We start from the raw sequence: 19,166 nt of genomic DNA on the forward strand, positions 1-19,166 counted from the left end.
AAGAGGAAGTACCAAGATAGTAAGAATATTGATATGGTGTGCTGCGTGAGTATGAAGTGAGTTTTCATTATTATTAAGATGACGCTCTTTGAGATATAAATATATATATTAGATAAACCAAACCAGAAACAAACCGTAGTATCTAACCAAACAACGGAACCTACCTTAAAGGGGGTAACATACTGGGCAGAATTTCCGTTATTCTCGGTTCTTATTTTTCTGTTCTCGATCAGAAAAACCGACTTTTCCAACCACACGCTCAATTGTGGCGCCGTTCACCTCACAAGGAAAGTTTCTTGTCTAAATAATTTGCGAGGCTTGAAAAGTCCAAACTGGCCATGTTCACTGGATATAAACAGAAGTTCAATAAAAAATTATCTGTAATTTCCATATTTATGTGTAAAATATATTCTATTGATAATAATTTGCTTTAAAATCACTTAAAGTTGTTATTCGTAATTTTAATAAAATAATTGCTTTCCAATTTTAAATATTATAAAACCTCAGTTGGACCCGAAATGCGGTAAAATCTTGCCCGAGAACTCTCCTTTTCCCCCCAGTTATTAGTTTCAAGTGTAAAAATCTGACCGAAAATGGCGGTATCCCCGTTATGCTCCCGAGGAATACGGACATGTGCCCAGCGTGATAGCCCTTTATCTAACCTAGGTTAAGTTGAAAAAAAAAAAGCTTACAGTCTTGATTATATTCTCAGTGAAGTCAAAATCATTCAAAGTGTGTACATTCCATCTATCAGGAAAGTCTGCTGGCGAAAAAAAAAAAATTAGTCTATAACTTCGTGCTGCATTATCCACCATTCAGGATATTTTGATTGAACTGAGAAGCTCATTGGTGTTATTGGTCTGTGATATATGTTATATTATAGCATCAGAGAGTGAGACGCAGTAACAAAATAAAGCATAAACAGTTTGACGGGTCTGTTGGTGGCGTTGTATCTCCAGCTTGTCATCCTGTATTAATAGTAGCATATATCATCAACTTGTATCTTATCCTTTTATCATTATTTAACTTTTCTTGACGATAAACATTTAGGAATTACCTATGATAAAATGATCTATATTAGATCTTGAATAATGGGTTTTGTCTTGAACATTTTTTTTTCAACATGTTTTTTGGATTTATGGGAATCAATCAGTCAACTTACCTCAACTCTGAGATTGATCCTAAAAAAATGGATATTACAAAATCAAGATATGTTTAAATTTTATTTCCAACAAACACATTTACCACTTAAAATTCTCATATATTAATTTGTTTCCGTGCAGTTATTTCCCTATAATTATATATATATCTTTGCCCTGCTTGAACATCGTACACAATAAAATAATATATAACTGTAATTAACAATACTTTACTAGGAAGTCACAGTGTATAAACATAACAAGTTTCAATCAAATACTCCATAACTGTGTCTCACTTGTCTTGAATAATTATTGGTAACACACAACTTTGAATATGAAATGACACACACACACACATCTGTAACAAAATTAATGACATAATACAAAACATTACAAAATCTCTTGGAACTGACGCAAGTGATTGTTCGAAAGAGAAACCGCTAAGAGAATAAGTATGAGGAAATGAACAGTCTTGATTGTTTACGAGAGAACTGGGTGCAAAATGGTTTCAGATCATTGTGAATGGCTTCAAATTTGGCCCGGTACTCTGCTTTAGGACGTGTGTGTGTGTATGTAAAGTTGATGTTTGTGTCTGTGAAAAATTAATTGGGAAGATATATACATTCCCCTAAACATCTTATCGTTCAAACGTGTTTAAGATGGTATGACACTGTGTTTAGTCCCGTAGATGAAGTTGCAAACATCTAAATGACATAACTCACACACGTTCCTAAAACAGTACCTAATATATTTTAAACACCTGGAGAAGAAAATATTAGAAGATACAGTCCACTTTAGTTAGATGAGTCAAATAAGAAGAAAAATAAAGGATAGATCATGAAGAAACGAAGATGCATATAATTAAAACCAGTAAAGAAGTATTAAGTCATAAGAAAATGCAATACAGTATACGCGCCAATTTTTCGGGTAAACTTAGATAAATCACTGAGGAAGGCTGAATGACACGGATAAATCACATCGTTACGTTGCTTTGTCAAATTGTTGTTTATCGTAGATTAGACATAGTGTACCAGGGAGAGATTGTATATATAAAATGTGTGATAGTAGTACTCAGTTAAGATGTGATTGCTTTCGCTCTCTAATTAATCGTCCGTTATATAAAAAAAAAATAACAAGAATATGGTTACACTTTTCGATAGCGGAAACGACAAAAGCTTTTCCTTATTTAATATGAAGACAATAATGCTGATAGTTGAATTTCATTATTTAATAAACTGGTGATAAATTCAGCTTATCACTTCAAAATTATTTTACAGATTTATTGGTGAAACGTTGTTATACTAAAAGTTTAATACCAATTCTTGATTTTTATTACCGTAATAAATTTTTGTATACTGCACAGTAGCTAAATCAGCTATCTGTGCAGGTGGGGGTCAATATGGTCCGAAATTTTACATGTGACTAGTGACAGCCCTCATATACCAATATTTATCGTCCATGGTCTCATATTGTTTCCCTCAAAGTGTGCACAGATAGTTGTTTTAGCTACTGTTTACCTCTAATTTTAATCAGTTGTGTTGTTATTTATTACAGAATATTTCGCATGTTTAATAATTATTTTGACCAGATACAAGTGACTAACGAGCTCTTATGTATACGTTGTGGTTACTTTTCCTGGGTGTGTACTCAAGGTTATATTTGTACGTAAATAACACCAGTTAAAACATCACATTCCAAAATCGAAGTTAAAATAACTCCTGCTACTTCCATCAGGAGTTTCAACCCGGGAACCTTCGAAAAATATATCGGATAGCTTTATAGGAAACTGTGTTACGTGACCGCCATGAAAATCGTTCTCAGTGTTCTTCCCGGCAGGTTGTATCAGGTACCCCTCAAGTTTGTCTTCTCGGCCTTGACTAGAGCCCGTTTTCTTCGGTGTAGCTGACTGAGGCGTGACATAATGCTTCTGGAAATAGTCATCGTGTCGTTGCATCATTTCACTCAACACCTCGTGAGGGGCCATGTTGTAATGGTCATATGAGCTGCCTTCCTCGTGAACCAAATCTTGTGACTTGTTTGACGCCGCTGTTGGGGGTAAATGTTAGAAGGGATAGAGGAAAGAAGGAAGTGAAAGCTTATGACAGAACAGAAGAGAATATTTATCACAGTCAGTTACTCACTAATGCCATTAAGTAGATATTTGAATACGCAAATTATTATATTAAATTCCTTAGCCAAATGAAATGTTTGTGTAGATGTTCTATACAGTTTCCCCTTTGGAGTCGTTGCGAATAGTTATTATAAATTGTAGTTAGGTGGTATGAAGCTATGAATGTAGCATTTGTGTGTTTGTTTTCTTACCCTGACGAAACTTGGTACAAAAGTACGCAATAACAATTGACTTAAGGCAGTAAAGTTATAATTACAAATTGAGGAAATAGCTGAGGAAGTCAAATATTTCAATATTCTGTAATGTCACCTTTTTTAAAAAAGAAATCTACATTTACTAGTACTGTAACATTAAAAAAACAACTTCCTGAATTTTGAACCAATCTTTGTCAGTGTTTGTTAGTTATTAGATACTGTATCTGTCATTCCATTAGTTTAACATGCGTCCTGACAGTGGCTCATTGCACTAGACAAATATTACATGGAATTTCATATCACTAAAGTCTTAAGACGATCAGTGGTTCAACTGACCCACAAACCCGTTATGTACTATGTATATATTTGGCTTTCAATCCACAATTCAGTAGGCGACATACGGTGTGTAAAAGTCAGAAGTGAAATTGACAAGTCATAATATTGTATATTTTTATATGTCCAATGTAAGACACCTGTATAAGGCCACATTGTCGTTAAGGTCTTAGTAATTATATATTTAAACTGTCCTTTATATATCACAGAAACAGAGAAGTGTTGATAACGAGGTGACTACTGATGGCTAATGAAATGTTGCAATCTCATTGTGTACAAAATAGTTAACCTCGGCATGCATGAGGCTAATTTGGCTATAGGAAACATGCAGCTTACGACATTTAATACAAGCCACACCTGAGGATTGTTTGGTTAGTGCCTGGTGATTAAAATAAGTAATTATGTACACCGACTCTACATCAGTACACTGGCGAGTCGGTAGCCACACTCCGTAAATCTTGTTGTGTTAAGCTGCAGAAAATTGAGTTTATTGCAAATGAATTGTCTTGTACTGTATATTGGTTTTGTGAAGAATCGATAGTGATTTGTGATCAAAATGTGCGTTTAAAGTTGCTGAAAAAAAATATATTTGTAAAAAAAATTCAAAACTTAAGGAAATGTCACACCTTTGCAAATATAACTAACAGTACTGTGTAATTAACTTTGACAAGAGTTATATTACGAGCTGCAGAAAATTTTTTAAAATACAGTAATATGATCTAACAATAGTAAAAACTTTAAAAGTAATAAAATTAATAATAATACTACAGAATTATATCACAGTAGTCGCTATTGCTGCAAGACACGACATTGTTATTATGTTACACTGTATATACAACTCTCGTGTCTCGCCTTTTATGCCTCAAGTGTCACCTCAGACGTTCATTTACGTGTGTCGTTGTTTGTGTGTGTATGTGTGGTTAAAGAGTGTAATTGTACATATATATATTAGTATTCATGTGTGTCTGTGCATGTAGTAAAGATGTTTATAATGCCTTTAGGTCAAAACTCTTTCTCTCTCTCAAATAACAGTACAATTATATTAATTATGAGCATCTGAAACGACCCATTAAATATATTTACCTTATATAACTAATTTATATGAATATTTACACAAGTTTGTTGGTTAGTGGCTCTTCTTTAACATTAATGCACTGTGTCCCTGTCTAATACTGTGGGGTTGGCACCACTGTGTTGCTCTTTAATACTGTGGGATTGGCAACACTATGAACATTATATTTTCATCCCAGGAGAAACAAGAACTATTGTAGGTTAAGTTTGATAAATTGGGTTATTATATTATACTAGAGGGGTATAGTTTAAACTAATATCCTTGTTCATCCTAGTCGTATAAATGCTTAGTGACACAGTGCGGAGATTCACCAGACTGCAGCTTGATTTAGGCTTGTGAGGCGGTGATGTTACGCGTTACTGATGATGGTTAGTGATGTTATATGTTACACTTGAGCAATATGACCAAATGTGGAATTCCTGGAACTCTATCAAGTAGATACAGTCCCCTTCACTAGTGCATTTACAGGGGCTCGGTGTATAAACATTCCACAAATCATTACATTGAGATATTTGTTTTAATAGTTTTACTTTGATTCCATAGTTTGTTTACTGTACTATTAAGAGTTTCCTTCTGTCTAATGTAAACAAACACAGCACAAAACCTGATGAGCCCCTGTAAACGCACTAGTGAAGGGGACTGTAAACTATGATAGATATTTGAGATATGAATATACCTGTATACAATTATGCACCGTATCACCGTAGGAGAGGACACTGCTGCAATCACAAGGGTAATTCACTGTCCCACGTGCCGCTGTCAATACCATCTACTCACACGTAGTGGTAAAACTTGTTAACTTGTATCTACGTACCATCACTTTGTTACTATGAATATGTACAATGGTGTATTATTAATTCACAACTACAGGAACTATTACTGGTATATCTTTACTCATAAAAAAGAGAAAAGCATAATAAAACCCTTATTGCAGACAAATACTGATAAACTGGATCCTTCTACTCAAGAGATTCAAACGTTACTCCATTTTTGTGATGTAATTTTGAAAGACACCCACATTGATGTATTGTTGCATATTAACTTAGAAATGGAGGGAAAAAAAGAGAGGTGAATTACCGTAAGAATTTCCGAGAATCCGGACTGAAAAACATAAAACAAGTGAACTCTGTGAGATATCAACACGACACTTACACTCTTCAATCAATAGTGGACGGACAACTACACCAAGAGACCCACTATACTCTAAGTTAAGTCTGGCTACCCCCCATCACCACCACCATCACCGCCACCATCATCACCACCACTAGTGTTGCTTCGTGTGCCCCTGCCCCTCCTCCTCCGGCCGGTGTGGTAATGTTCTCTCCCGGGAGTGTGTAAGCTGTTATGTGAGGAGGGGTACTCTCGCCAGGCATACCAGGACAGAGTTCAGATGAGTCCACGAAGAGGATGCGGTTTTCCAGGCCCATGTAGAGTGGGCTGACCTGCTTGATGTACTGGTCATAGACATCTGTATCCAGTAGACCTGTGGGGGATTGGGAGTCTCTGGTCAGTCCTCCACCAAACCAAGTGTACACATAATCTACATATTGCTGTGAATAAATAGACTATCATGTAAACATGCTGTGGTAAATTAATTAAATAGGTCGTATTAAGTAAATTGATCTTGACTAATTACTGATACTGCATATCCATGTTGTTCTTAATACTGAAAAGAATAAAACAAAAATATTCAACAATTAAATCAGCGATAGGTCAAAACTGCATCATACTCCTCATTCATGAACTTGTATTATTTCTACACAGAGAACCAGTGACTTGCTATTTTTTTTTACTGAATATGTAGTTTTGATTGTAGCTTCGGATCGCCTGGAGATTAACCCACAGCTTATTTCACGTTAACGCTACGTGGACGGTTAGGTTAGGTTAACATTAGGTTGGTTAATTTTAAGGTAACATAAACTAGGGGGTTAATCTTCAAGCGACCAGTAACCTCTAACTTTACCCGTCAGTTGTATAGCTGTATGATTCAATATTGACTTAAAAATATAGATATGTGAAGTAATTAGGCTGAAGTCAATTGCGTTAAGCGATCTTTTAAAGTAATGTGATTTAGTTAACAAAGAAAAATATTATATATCAAAATTTATACCTGTCAGGTGATGGTTGACCTTGTTGTCTTTGATGACCGAGTAACCGTCACCTCCACGTGCCAGGAAGGAGGTCATGGCGATCCTGTAGGTAAGGTCATCGTCCACCTCCTTCATCTCCGGCACGCGACACTCCTGACAGCGGGCCTGGAGCCTCACCACCCGCGACCCCGGAGGCATGTTGATGTCGTACACCACCACGAACCCTGAACACCAGTTATTATTATAAATATATCAGTAACACTGGGCGATATTGTCTGGATGTTATACTGTATTACCGCAATTTAACAACAATGGTCTTTAAGTAGTCATTTTAGGTCATTACATACACACGTCATTAACAAATAACAATAAATACATCGCTGTGGTTGCTAAGTGTACACAATTACCAATTATGACAACAAGGGCCTTACGATCTTCGTTTAAGTTTGTTTGTATTCTAGCCAGAGTATTGTGTTGTTCTTGGGTTTGTTACAGACGACTGGAGGCAGCACTCGCCTCCTGTGGTTCGTACCCAGTCACCCGAGCTGTAACAACCTGTCTAACTGGAGAAGTGAACCTGGCCGAGTGCAGTGCCGGCCATATTGTCTCCCTTTGTACTAGGTTTAGTTCTAGTATCTGCACTGCTCCTAGACTGCTTTAAAGCCTATAGAATCACTGTGCGTGCGTATTATGACCAAATAGGTCACATACGCGTGAAAGCTGTTTTTTTTTTACATAGACTAGATAGGTAGCTAATCAGTAAAGTCGTTATACAAGCTCGCGTTGATTTAGCATGCACCAGACTAGGACATCTCAGTTACCCAGAGAGATTGTCACGCCTGCAGTTGCCAGTTTATACTACAGGCGGGCAAGGGGCGACTTAATAAAAGTCTATAAACACCTCCGAGGGCATTATTCAGTCGAGTGTTCATACTGAGCTGGCGGACGCCCTGCCCACTAGGGCTCACAGCTTAAGGCTGAAGAAGCCATAAGTTCAAAAAATTGTGAGGGAAAACTTCTTTGGGAGAGTATAAACTCTTGGAACAATCTGTCAGAGAGTGTTGTGACGGCACCGAGTGTTGTGACGGCACCGGGGGTGTTGTGACGGCACCGAGTGTTGTGACGGCACCGGGGTGTTAATGACGGCACCGAGGTGTTGTGACGGCACGGGGAGTGGTGTTGTGACGGCACCGAGTGTTGTGACGGCACCGGAGTGTTGTGACGGCACCGAGGTGTTGTGACGGCACCCGAGGTGTTGTGACGGCACCGGTGTGACGGCACTGAGTGTTGTGGACGGCACCGAGTGTTGTGACGGCACTGAGTGACGGCACCGAGGGTGTTGTGACGGCACCGAGTTGTTGTGACGGCACCGAGTGTTGTGAGCGGCACCGAGTGCTGTGACGGCACCGAGGTTGCCAGGACGGCACTGAGTGTTGTGTGACGGCACCGAGTGTTATGACAGAGGGTTGTGACGGCCGAGGGTTGTGGCGGCACCGAGTGCCAGACGGCACCGGTTGCGGACGGCACTGAGGTTGTGACGGCACTGAGGTTGTGACGGCACGAGTGTTGTGGCGGCACTGCGAGTGTTGTGACGGCACCGAGTGTTGTGACGGCACTGAGTGCACCGAGTGTGCCGGCACCGAGTGTTGTGACGGCGGCACCGGGGTGTTAGCCGACGGCACCGACCGATGTGACGGCACTGAGTAAGTTGTGACGGCACCGAGGTTGTGACGGCACCGAGTGGACGGCACTGAGTGTTGTGGCGGCACTGAGGTTGTGACGGCACCGAGTGCTGTGACAGCACCGGGGTATTTGTGGACCGAGTATTTGGACGGCTTTTGAGGTTGTGACGGCACCGAGGTATTTAAGTGTTGTGGCGGACGGCACCGAGTGTTGTGACGGCACCGAGTGTTGTGACGGCACCGAGGTTGTGACGGCACCGAGGCACCGAGGTTGTTAATGACGGCACCGAGGTTGTGACGGCACCGAGTGTTGTGACGGCACCGGTGTTGTGACGGCACCGGAGTGCTGACGGCACCGAGTGTTGTGTGACGGCACCGAGTGTTGTGGCGGCACCGGAGTGTTATGTGGCGGCACCGGAGTGTTGTGGCGGCACTGAGTGTTGTGGCGGCACCGAGTGTTGTGACGGCACGAGGTGTTGTGACGGCACCGAGTGTTGTGACGGCACCGAGTGTTGTGGCGGCACTGAGTGTTGTGACGGCACCGGTGTGGTGGTGACGGCACCGAGTGTTGTGGCGGTGCTGTGTTGTGACGGCACTGGAGTAAGCCGAGTAAGTTGTGTGGCGGTGTTGTGACGGCACCGGAGTGTTGTGGCGGCACCGAGTGTTGTGGCGGCACCGGGAGTGTTGTGGCGGCACCGGGGCGGTTGTGACGGCACCGGAGTGTTGTGGACGGCACCGAGTGTTGTGACGGCACCGAGTGTTGTGACGGCACCGAGTGTTGTGACGGCAGGTGTTCTTGGCGGCACCGAGTGTTGTGACGGCACCGAGGTGTTGTGACGGCACCGAGTGTTGGACGGCACGGCACCGGGGTGTGTTGTGACGGCACCGAGTGTTGTGTGGTGTGACCGGCACTGAAGTGTGTGACGGCACCGAGTGTGACGGCACCGAGTGTTGTGACGGCACCGAAGTGTTGTGGCGGCACCGGGGTGTTAATGGCGGCACCGGGGTGTTGTGGCGGCACCGAGTGTTGTGGCACGGCGGCGCGAGTGTTCTGGCCAGAGTGTTGTGACGGCACCGGTGTTATGTGACGGCACGTTTTGACGGCACTGAGTGTTGTGACGGCACCGGGGTGTTGTGACGGCACCGAGTGGACGGTGACGGCACCGAGTGTTTGACGGCACCAGGTGTTGTGACGGCACCGAGGTGTTGTGACGGCACCGAGTGTTGTGAGCGGCACCGAGGGTGTTAATGACAGCACCGAAGTGTTGTGGCGGCACCTGCGGAGTGTTGTGGCGGCACCGAGTGTTGTGGCGGCACCGGAGTGATGTGACGGCACCGAGTGTTGTGACGGCGGAAGGTGTTCAATGGCGGACCGGGGGTGTTGTGGCGGCACTGTTAAGTGCTGTGGCGGCACCGAGTGTTGTGGCGGCACCAGGTTGTGACGGCACCGACGGTGTTGTGACGGCACCGGTGTTGTGACGGCACCGAGAGTGTTGTGACGGCACCGAGGGTATTCAATGTGCACCGAGTGTTGTGACGGCACCGGGGAGTGTTGCGGCGGCACCGAGTGTTGTGACGGCACCGAGTAAGTTGTGTGATTTGGGTGTTCCCAATGAGTGGCACCGAGGTGTTGTGACGGCACGGTACCCCGGAGTGTTAATGACGGCACCGAGTGTTGTGACGGCACCGAGTGTTGTGACGGCACCGAGTGTTGTGACGGCACCGAGTGTTGTGACGGCACCGAGTGTTGTGACGGCACCGAGTGTTGTGACGGCACCGAGTGTTGTGACGGCACCGAGTGTTCCCAATTCTCACTTTGAAAAAGTTTGTCCTCACAATTTTCTGGACTTGCGGTTTTTTTCCAACCTTGAGCTGTGACCCCTTATGCGGCGAGCGTCCGTCAGCTCACCAGGTGTGTACACTTGACCGAGTAGTTCCCTCTGAGATGTTTATACACCTCAATTAGTTCACCCCTCACCCGTCTGTAGAGTAAGCTAGGCAGTTGCAGGCGCTATAATCTCTCGGGATAACAGAAGTGCCGGAGTGCAGGCACCAGTCTGGTGGCCCTTTGTACATTTTCAGTCAACTGTTCTCTATCTTTCTCATAGTAACTTTTCCTGACCTATTTTATGTGAATTTACTAACTCTATCTCTCAGTAACGTGTAAGTGAATAAAGAATTATATGATTTCAAATGCGTTTGTTAAATATGTAACACGAGACACCGAACATTGATTTACCAAAGTTACCCATGAAGTGTTTTATATTAAGGTCGTTTTCTATGAATAGAAATAAAGAAAATGAATATTGACTTACCAGAAACTTGCAGAAAACCTCCAGGAAGATCTAGTGATTTCGGGTCATAGTTTACCACAGACTGCTCGAACATTTGTCTCACGTGTTTTCCTCGAAGTTCAACGATATCTATTGTGTTCTGGAATGGCGCCACAGTGAGGATATCTTCCATGGTTATTGACCCTGAAAATATCCGTAACTACGTCTTTAATCTAGAGAGAACACCGTACCACCCCGTCTGCCCTGGGGCTGTACTTGAGGACATACTAGACAGACACTAAGAAGACTTAAAGAAATTAATCATCAGGAAAAATATACACTTAATTTGAAATCCACACGAGGCAATACAGTATTAGGCATTTGAATCATAAATTCGTGAATAAATAGTAAAATTACTATTACTGTATATATATTGCGACTAAAATACAGTTATTATTATTATTATTTAAGAGAGATTACTGACCCATAGAAGTTCGCTCGTCGATGGAAGCTCTGATCCCTCCTCCGTTCTGAACCGCCAGGCTCGTGTGTGCCCACCTCAAGTCATCTGGGTACTTGGCGTTCTGCAAGAGTGTTAATCTGTAAGTTCTGTACCATTATATTTTAACCAGGCAGTGAACCCACCCAACACATGTCTAGGCTACTGGGATGCGAATTGAGTTTTATATAATTTAATTTATTCATAGTAGTCATATATTGATAAAGTATTAAGGTCTAGAACGACGAAGGCAATTGTAATTTTTTTTTTTACTATTGTTCGGTTATGTTCGGATTTTGGGGTTATATTCGGTTATTGGGTGTTAGGTTCGGTTAGTTGTGAGCTATGTTCATTTGGTTGTGAGTTATGTTCGGTTGGTTGTGAGTTATGTTCGGTCATTGGGGGTTATGTTCGGTTAGTTGTGGGTTATGTTCGGTTGGTTGTGAGTTATGTTCGGTTAGTTGTGAGTTATGTTCGGTCATTGGGGGTTATGTTCGGTTAGTTGTGGGTTATGTTCGGTTGGTTGTGAGTTATGTTCGGTTAGTTGAGAGTTATGTTCGGTCATTGGGGGTTATGTTCGGTTAGTTGTGAGTTATGTTCGGTTAGTTGTGAGTTATGTTCGGTCATTGGGGGTTATGTTCGGTTAGTTGTGAGTTATGTTCGGTTAGTTGTGAGTTATGTTCGGTCGGTTGGGGGTTATGTTCGGTTAGTTGTGGGTTATGTTCGGTTAGTTGTGAGTTATGTTCGGTTGGGTTAGATTAAGTTAGAGGCTGAGTCGAGTGAATTCAACACTTGCCTCGTTGGTTCGATCCCAGGGCGCTCCTAGGCCAACCAACTGTAAATGGGTACATCACCTAGCTTCAGAAAGGGGTAAATGAAAGCAGCCCTTTCTTACCTCACTGATCCATACTGTTTGTGAAGGTGTCGTCAGGACTATGAAATTCACTTTCTCCTTTTAGGTTCGGTGAGTCAGGTTAGGATGGGTTATTTTACACCATACTAATCTCATTGTTTACATGCACCATATATGTTTACCAGCCAGCCCTGTCTATATGCATTGTATACTTGTATTGTTTATGTACATTGTCTTTGTCCATCAATGAGAACTTCTATGACTCTCTCTCTCTCTCTCTCTCTCTCTCTCTCTCTCTCTCTCTCTCTCTCTCTCTCTCTCTCTCTCTCTCTCTCGTGTACTCACCACATGGATGAAGGCGTCAGTTTCGATGTTGCCAAGGTTACACTCCTTCCTCCGGCACGAGAGTCGGTTGCCGTCCAGGAACACGAACGTCCGCCCGACCTCTTGCTTCATCACGTCTTTTAACTCCTTCCTGAACGGCTGCAGTGCCTCCAGGATCTCAGGAGCTGTGGGAGAGGCCGCCGACAGTGTTAGGGAATACTGTACTGGTAACACTCAGCACATATTATTATAGAAATTGATGAAGAATAGATACCATTACATCAGTTAACTCACGGCGATATAAGATCATGCCTTAGACCACCTGAAGTTTAGACACCCAGCTTATTTCCCCTGATGACTAAACCGCCCTAACAGTAACCTAACCCCCCCCTCCCCCCAGGTAACTTTAATGCGGTTAATGATGTTAGATTAGGTTGCCAATCGCCCCTGGCCTTAACCTTCTCATCGTGTTTACAAGGCCAACATGTATACAAATATTTCCCGTTACGCAAACCTGAAGAAATAGATATAAAAGGTTATGGTACACTGAAACCTCCATAAAACGGACTTCGATTTAACGGACAAACCTCTTAAATATGGTCCGTTGGAAGAAGGTTTCATATATAACGGACTAACCTCGCCCCCCCCTCTCATATAGTCCATTAGAAGGAGGTTTCATATATAACGGACTAACCTCGCACATATAATCCGTTAAAGAGGTAGGTTTCACTGTAGTTAGTCGTGTTATAGCGGAGTCACTCAAAAGTAAGGTTAGGTTAGGTTAGGTTAGGTTAGGTTAGGTTAGGTTAGTCACTGTGAAGTATCTGGGGTTTTATTGGTAAGTCCACATGGTTTGTTTAGCTACCGATGAGTCTTAAAAGTCAGTCTCGAGTGATCATGGTCACCCGAGACCCTTCACACGTTTGTCTGTACCCACTCATTCCCTCTCACCACCCACCCCCGCCCTCTCGCCACCTACACCTGCCCTCTTACTACCTACCCTCTCACTACCTATCCATGCCCTCTCACTACCTACCCACGCCCTCTGGCCACCTACATCTACCTTCATACTACAACCCACGCCCTCTCACCACCCACCCACGCCCTCTCACCACCCACCCACGCCCTCTTACCACCCATCCACACCCAGTCCTTTCACCCACCCACCCACCACCACCCTAAAAGAGCTGAGTTGTAAGGTCACAAAGGATGAGGTCAGAGCTCAACACCCAGCTGGAATAATTGACCTTTGTGCTATCTGGGCCACACCGGGAGGTACTGCAGTTAGAGAGCTCCTAAAAATTTCCCCACGACAGCCCACACGCAAGGGGAAAGGGAGATGGGGGAATTATCGTTACTAGGGGGAAGGGAGGAAGTCTACTAAGGTGCCTCTTAAATGGGAAGGCGGGGGGAGGTGGGGGAGAGATAGGAAGAAAGGAAAGAGGGAGGGGGATAATTGTCACGAGCAGGGAGGGAGGGAGAGTTGTTGATGGTGAAGGAGGAGAGGGAAGAGGAAGAGGAATGAGGGAGTGTTACGAGTGGAATGAGAATAGAAGGAGGAGTGTTTTTCAGGTGATAGATGGAAGGAGAGGGAGAAGGGGAAAGAGAGGGTGGGAGGGAAGGAGAAAGGGAGACAAGGAGGGAAGGGGTGTTACTGGTGGTGAAGGGAAGAGGGAGGAAGAGGGGCTGTCTGAAGACCTTATAGAACAAGTGTGTGTGTGTGTGTGTGTGTGTGTGTGTGTGTGTGTGTGTGTGTTGAATTGGAGGAAGTGGTAGAGTTCTGGACTGGGTCAGGTTCAATTATTTACACTATCATCAGCCAGACGAGGTGTATTGATGTTATAAAAATGATGGTATTATTGATGTTGCCGGTGATAATTGTTCATGTGGTGGAGGTTGTATTGATGTTGGTATTGATGTTTGGTATTGGTAATTTTGGTGTTATTATTATTGAAGTAGATGTTATTATTTTATGCTTTTTTTTGGGAGGGTGGGGGGACATGTTGATGATGTTTTGAAGTTGTTGGTGTCACTGTTGATGTTTTTATCTTTGATTATGATGTTTTTGTTGGTGGTGACGATGTTGACGCTGACATTATTATTGGCAGTGACGTTGATGTTGGTGTTAAAGTTGATATTGGTGCTGACGTTAATATCGGTACTGACGTTAATATCGACACTGACGTTAATATCGACACTGACGTTAATATCGACACTGACGTTAATATCGACACTGACGTTAATGTCGGTGCTGACGTTAATATCGACACTGACGTTAATATCGACACTGACGTTAATATCGACACTGACGTTAATATCGACACTGACGTTAATATCGACACTGACGTTAATATCGACACTGACGTTAATATCGGTGCTGACGTTAATATCGACACTGACGTTAATATCGGCACTGACGTTAATATCGGTACTGACGTTAATATCAGTGCTGACGTTAATATCGGCACTGACGTTAATATCGACACTGACGTAAATATCGGCAGCACTAGACAAGAATCAAACCTCTGTGGCGTGTTTTCCCGCCGGCTAGGAGAAAGGTTCGCTTACCCTCACCTTCTCTTCGCCTTGACAGACAAAACACAAGGTTACATCACAAGGCAACAACCCACGGTGGTGTGTGTGTGTGCGTGTGTGCGTGTGTGCGTGTGCGTGTGTGTGTGTGTGTGTGTGTGTGTGTGTGTGTGTGTGTGTGTGTGTGTGTGTGTGTGTGTGTGTGTGTGTGTGTGTGTGTGTGTGTGTGTGTGTGTGGATCCCAGTTACCAGAATTCAGTAATATAACCAAACCTAAACATGATTAACTTTAAGCAGGATTCAGTAACCTAACCTAACCAAGAATCAGTAATCAATGGTTCATGCGTTACAATCCCTCCTCGTCAGAAAAGATGTGAGGACCTTCCAACTGATCGATTCTAGAGTATAAAATCATCACTCAAAATGGCCTTAAAGTTATACCGAGATCAACCTTAACTACGTACAGAATCACAGGTAAATTTCGACTCAGATTCACGGTATTGTAAGTTAAATTGTCTTCCCTCCCTCCCTGGCAATGCAGATTCGTCCCACAGTCAAACTTTCTCTCTTATACAAATGTCCTTGGAGTTGGCGGACCAGGTGTTTAGCATTTGAATCTGAGAATGTATGGCCAATTTCTCAAATACTCGTAAGGTTATGAGAATTTATGGCTAAATACAATTAAGGATCTGAAAATTTATGGCCAAATTTTCAAATATTCGTAAATTTCTGAGAATTTATGGTCAAATTCACAAATATTCTCAAGATAATATTTTTTTCCTTGAATTAAAATTTCGCTGTCGTGTCCGTGTGACTTTAATGCTTCTTTGTCCTAGTTTCGTTGCAGCCTTTACGTGAGGCAGCCGGTAGTGTTCTGAACATCAGTAACAAGTCACCTAAACATTAGCCACCTCAGCTTATTTCACCTTAATATTAACCACCCTAATCTAACCTAACCTACAGACCTGTGTGAATGTGAAAGATGGGTGCGGAGGAACAGACTATGACCCGAGAACAACTTAAGGCACCCAGAGCTACTAAGACCACCCCCCATGCGCCCCTCTCAGTCCCAGACCTCCATAAAATATCACGGTGTGAAGGTGTGGAACAACTTACCCCCACCCATCCGAGCAAAGACTACGCTCCCTTCCTTTAAATCATCTCTTAAAAAATATCTATTGCCGAAGTATTAATATTTCTTGTAACTCTTACTATATTTACAGTACCTGCTTTTATTGTACCATCAAAACCGTTTTATCGGAAATTATCATGTAAATAAATAAGTAATTACCATTGCAATAAACATAATTGCCAACTAGACATAATCCTGACAGCTCTGTCCTCTTGTTCAACCTTAATACTGTACAACCCAGGTTGTACTGCTCCCCCATTATACTTATGTTTTTAAATTCCACTGTAATTTATATATATATATATATATATATATATATATATATATATATATATATATATATATATATATATATATATATATATATATAATAAATAAATAAAATAAATAAATAAATATTGAAGTGATAATCGTGGTAACATGAGATGTTCTTATTACCACCATGCTATTGTACTATTCCAGATGATACTAAATGTTACATAATACTTCCTTGAGATAAATGTATAGTATATATCAGGTGCAGCTCAGGTTCTCAACTGGCTCAGCCATGTTAATATTGTTATTATTATCCATTCTGTATCTGTGTTTTTCTGGCTAAATAAACCGTTTCAATTCAATTCAATTAAGCGTCAGGTGATCCTGTTCTTGGTGCCGAGTTTATATATTGCATACACACACACACACACACACACACACACACACACACACACACACACAAAGTCGGTTTATGCAAACATATTTTTGAAGGGTTGAAATCCCTGTATGATGAAGGATGAGAGTTGTCTTAAAAATGGGTATATTGGCCGACTAATGTGGGTACAGTATATAATATGTACCAACTAACTGCCTTCTGCTTTTTTGTTAAATTTCACGATATGAGCAATTAGATTTACACACTTTATATGTAATTCTTTAATGGGGTCATATCTAGTGTTCCGTACATCATAGGGCGGGTATGTTGACCAGTATCAAGACAATGTGCGGAAGTGTTCTACTAATATGAACAAAAAAAGCTATATACAGTGTATTTGTTTTAAAGGTACCATAGTTGTACAAGAATTACAAACAATACAAACACAAGGGGTAATTAACAAGGTGCGCTGCTTAAGGTGTTTATTTGCATAGGAAAGAGACTTAACCATCGCTGATGATATACGCAACTAGTAACATTAAATGCGCGGCCAAGCAGGAGCGTAGTTTAGAGGGGCAGCTATCCAGGAGCCAATTGCATGTGACACCTTCGCGGGCGTGACTATCGTGTTTTTAGGTAGCACGATTAATCAACCTGTCGCTGCTGTACACAGAGAAGTGTCTGAGTCATCAACGCCGATATTACAACGTCCATAATGTCATGGTCAGGTGAGGGCCGGTACTTGGGGGTAGTACAGCGGCCCACCAGCAGAGGGTTGTCTTGGCCCGAACAGTATTTAAACCTAAAGCGGTCTTAGGTAATAAAACGTGTAAGGTAATTCTCATAACCTGAAATCAAACTTATCCAGTTGACCAACAAAGCTGAAAATTAATTAATACATTTGTGGTCTCGAGCAAAAATCAGAGACCAAGGATGACGGGAGACAGAAGCATCCGACACCGAGACATGGACAAAATTATCGAGACACACACACACACACACACACACACACACACACGCGCGCGCGAGTGCGAAGAGGCGTGAAAGAGGGTGGCGAATGGTGGCAAGATGTATTATTTGCTGGAAAACAAGACGCAAAGTTCAAAGAATTTATTTATTTTTTTTAGTAGTTCGTCTGATCCATTTACTCTAACACCGAGACTGAAGCATCACTTTTACGTCCTTGGCTGAGTTCACAAGAAATCACTCCTCAAATAAGGAAAAAAAATCAAACCACCGTCTTCTGTCAAGTAGCACACACCTAACACTGAAGGGGCGTCGCCGGAGATGAGGTATTTTAGTGTAATTTACAAGACACGTGTAACTCTTCCGTACAACAGACCGTCATCGCTAAGTTTCAAAGCCAAAGAGTCATCCGTGAGGGAAAAAAAAAAAGAAATATGCCTGTGGACGGATAGACAAACTAGAACATTACTTCTCAATCATGTTACAACACTTCAATTATGTAACAATACTCTTCGTGTTCTGTCGGTATAATGCTGCATTGTAAAACCTGACAGTGTAAATGGCAGGTATCTGTAGTGGACAAGAAACAGGATGCCCCACTAGGAATTTTTCTCCTGTGCAATCCTGTTATTAACTGGTTGTGGGGGACCAGACCGATGACACTATATACCTGTACTCCCTGCATTTTCTGAGTCCCTTGGGCGGTCCTGCTGCTGCCTCCACTGGTTGATTCCGGTGTTGCAATCGATGATGTAACGTGTCTTAGGTTAATAACAGCGTAGGTTTGTAAAATAGTGAGCTGAAGTTTTATATACTTATTAGGAAGACATAGGTTAACTAAATAATATGGAAAATAGAAACAGAGGAAGAGATACAGGTAAATGTTGAAGGTGGGGAGATAACTATGAGTTTTAGAGGGTAGTGGAGCCAACATCACCACAACCTCTAAAAAAAATTCAGCTCAGCACGAAATTATCAAATGAAAAATATATATATAATGTGATCCTTCATGAGACTGGTCAGCCAGACAACCTGGTTTATGTATGTGTGATATATAAGACGGTGACCTTCGTCTTATATTTGATCTCTGGACCTGACGGTAACCTAAGCTGCCCTCTCACAATATACGTAACTGGTACCCACATTAAACCAGCCGTGACTTTCACCACACCTAAACGTGTAAGAAAATGGTTACAAAATAGGTCAAAGGAAAATAAAATCGTGAGAGAAAATGTTACTCAGTATGAACGTGAATTTTCTTGTGGTTAACGACTTCCATCATCTTTTATTTATTACTTCACACACTGGACCGTCC

The 19,166-nt window shown here is 42.1% G+C and overlaps 1 protein-coding gene across 1 annotated transcript in view; it reads right to left on the minus strand.

Annotated features, from left to right (window-relative positions):
* Window positions 1-1,210: 1,210 nt before the first annotated feature.
* LOC121859533 (snake venom 5'-nucleotidase-like) overlaps window positions 1,211-19,166 on the minus strand; it is a 65,772-nt gene continuing 47,816 nt past the window's right edge. Inside the window, exons 6-11 of the mRNA XM_042356411.1 lie at window positions 12,612-12,775; window positions 11,399-11,498; window positions 10,957-11,118; window positions 6,980-7,183; window positions 6,245-6,352; window positions 1,211-3,185 (exon numbers count right to left, since the gene is read on the minus strand). Coding sequence (XP_042212345.1) covers window positions 2,827-3,185; window positions 6,245-6,352; window positions 6,980-7,183; window positions 10,957-11,118; window positions 11,399-11,498; window positions 12,612-12,775 — 1,097 coding nt within the window. The 3' untranslated portion in view covers window positions 1,211-2,826. The remainder of the gene's footprint in view (window positions 3,186-6,244; window positions 6,353-6,979; window positions 7,184-10,956; window positions 11,119-11,398; window positions 11,499-12,611; window positions 12,776-19,166) is intronic.

The sequence above is a fragment of the Homarus americanus genome, unplaced genomic scaffold, assembly GCF_018991925.1.
Source record: "Homarus americanus isolate GMGI-L3 unplaced genomic scaffold, GMGI_Hamer_2.0 scaffold7626, whole genome shotgun sequence".
Lineage (NCBI taxonomy): Eukaryota > Metazoa > Arthropoda > Malacostraca > Decapoda > Nephropidae > Homarus > Homarus americanus.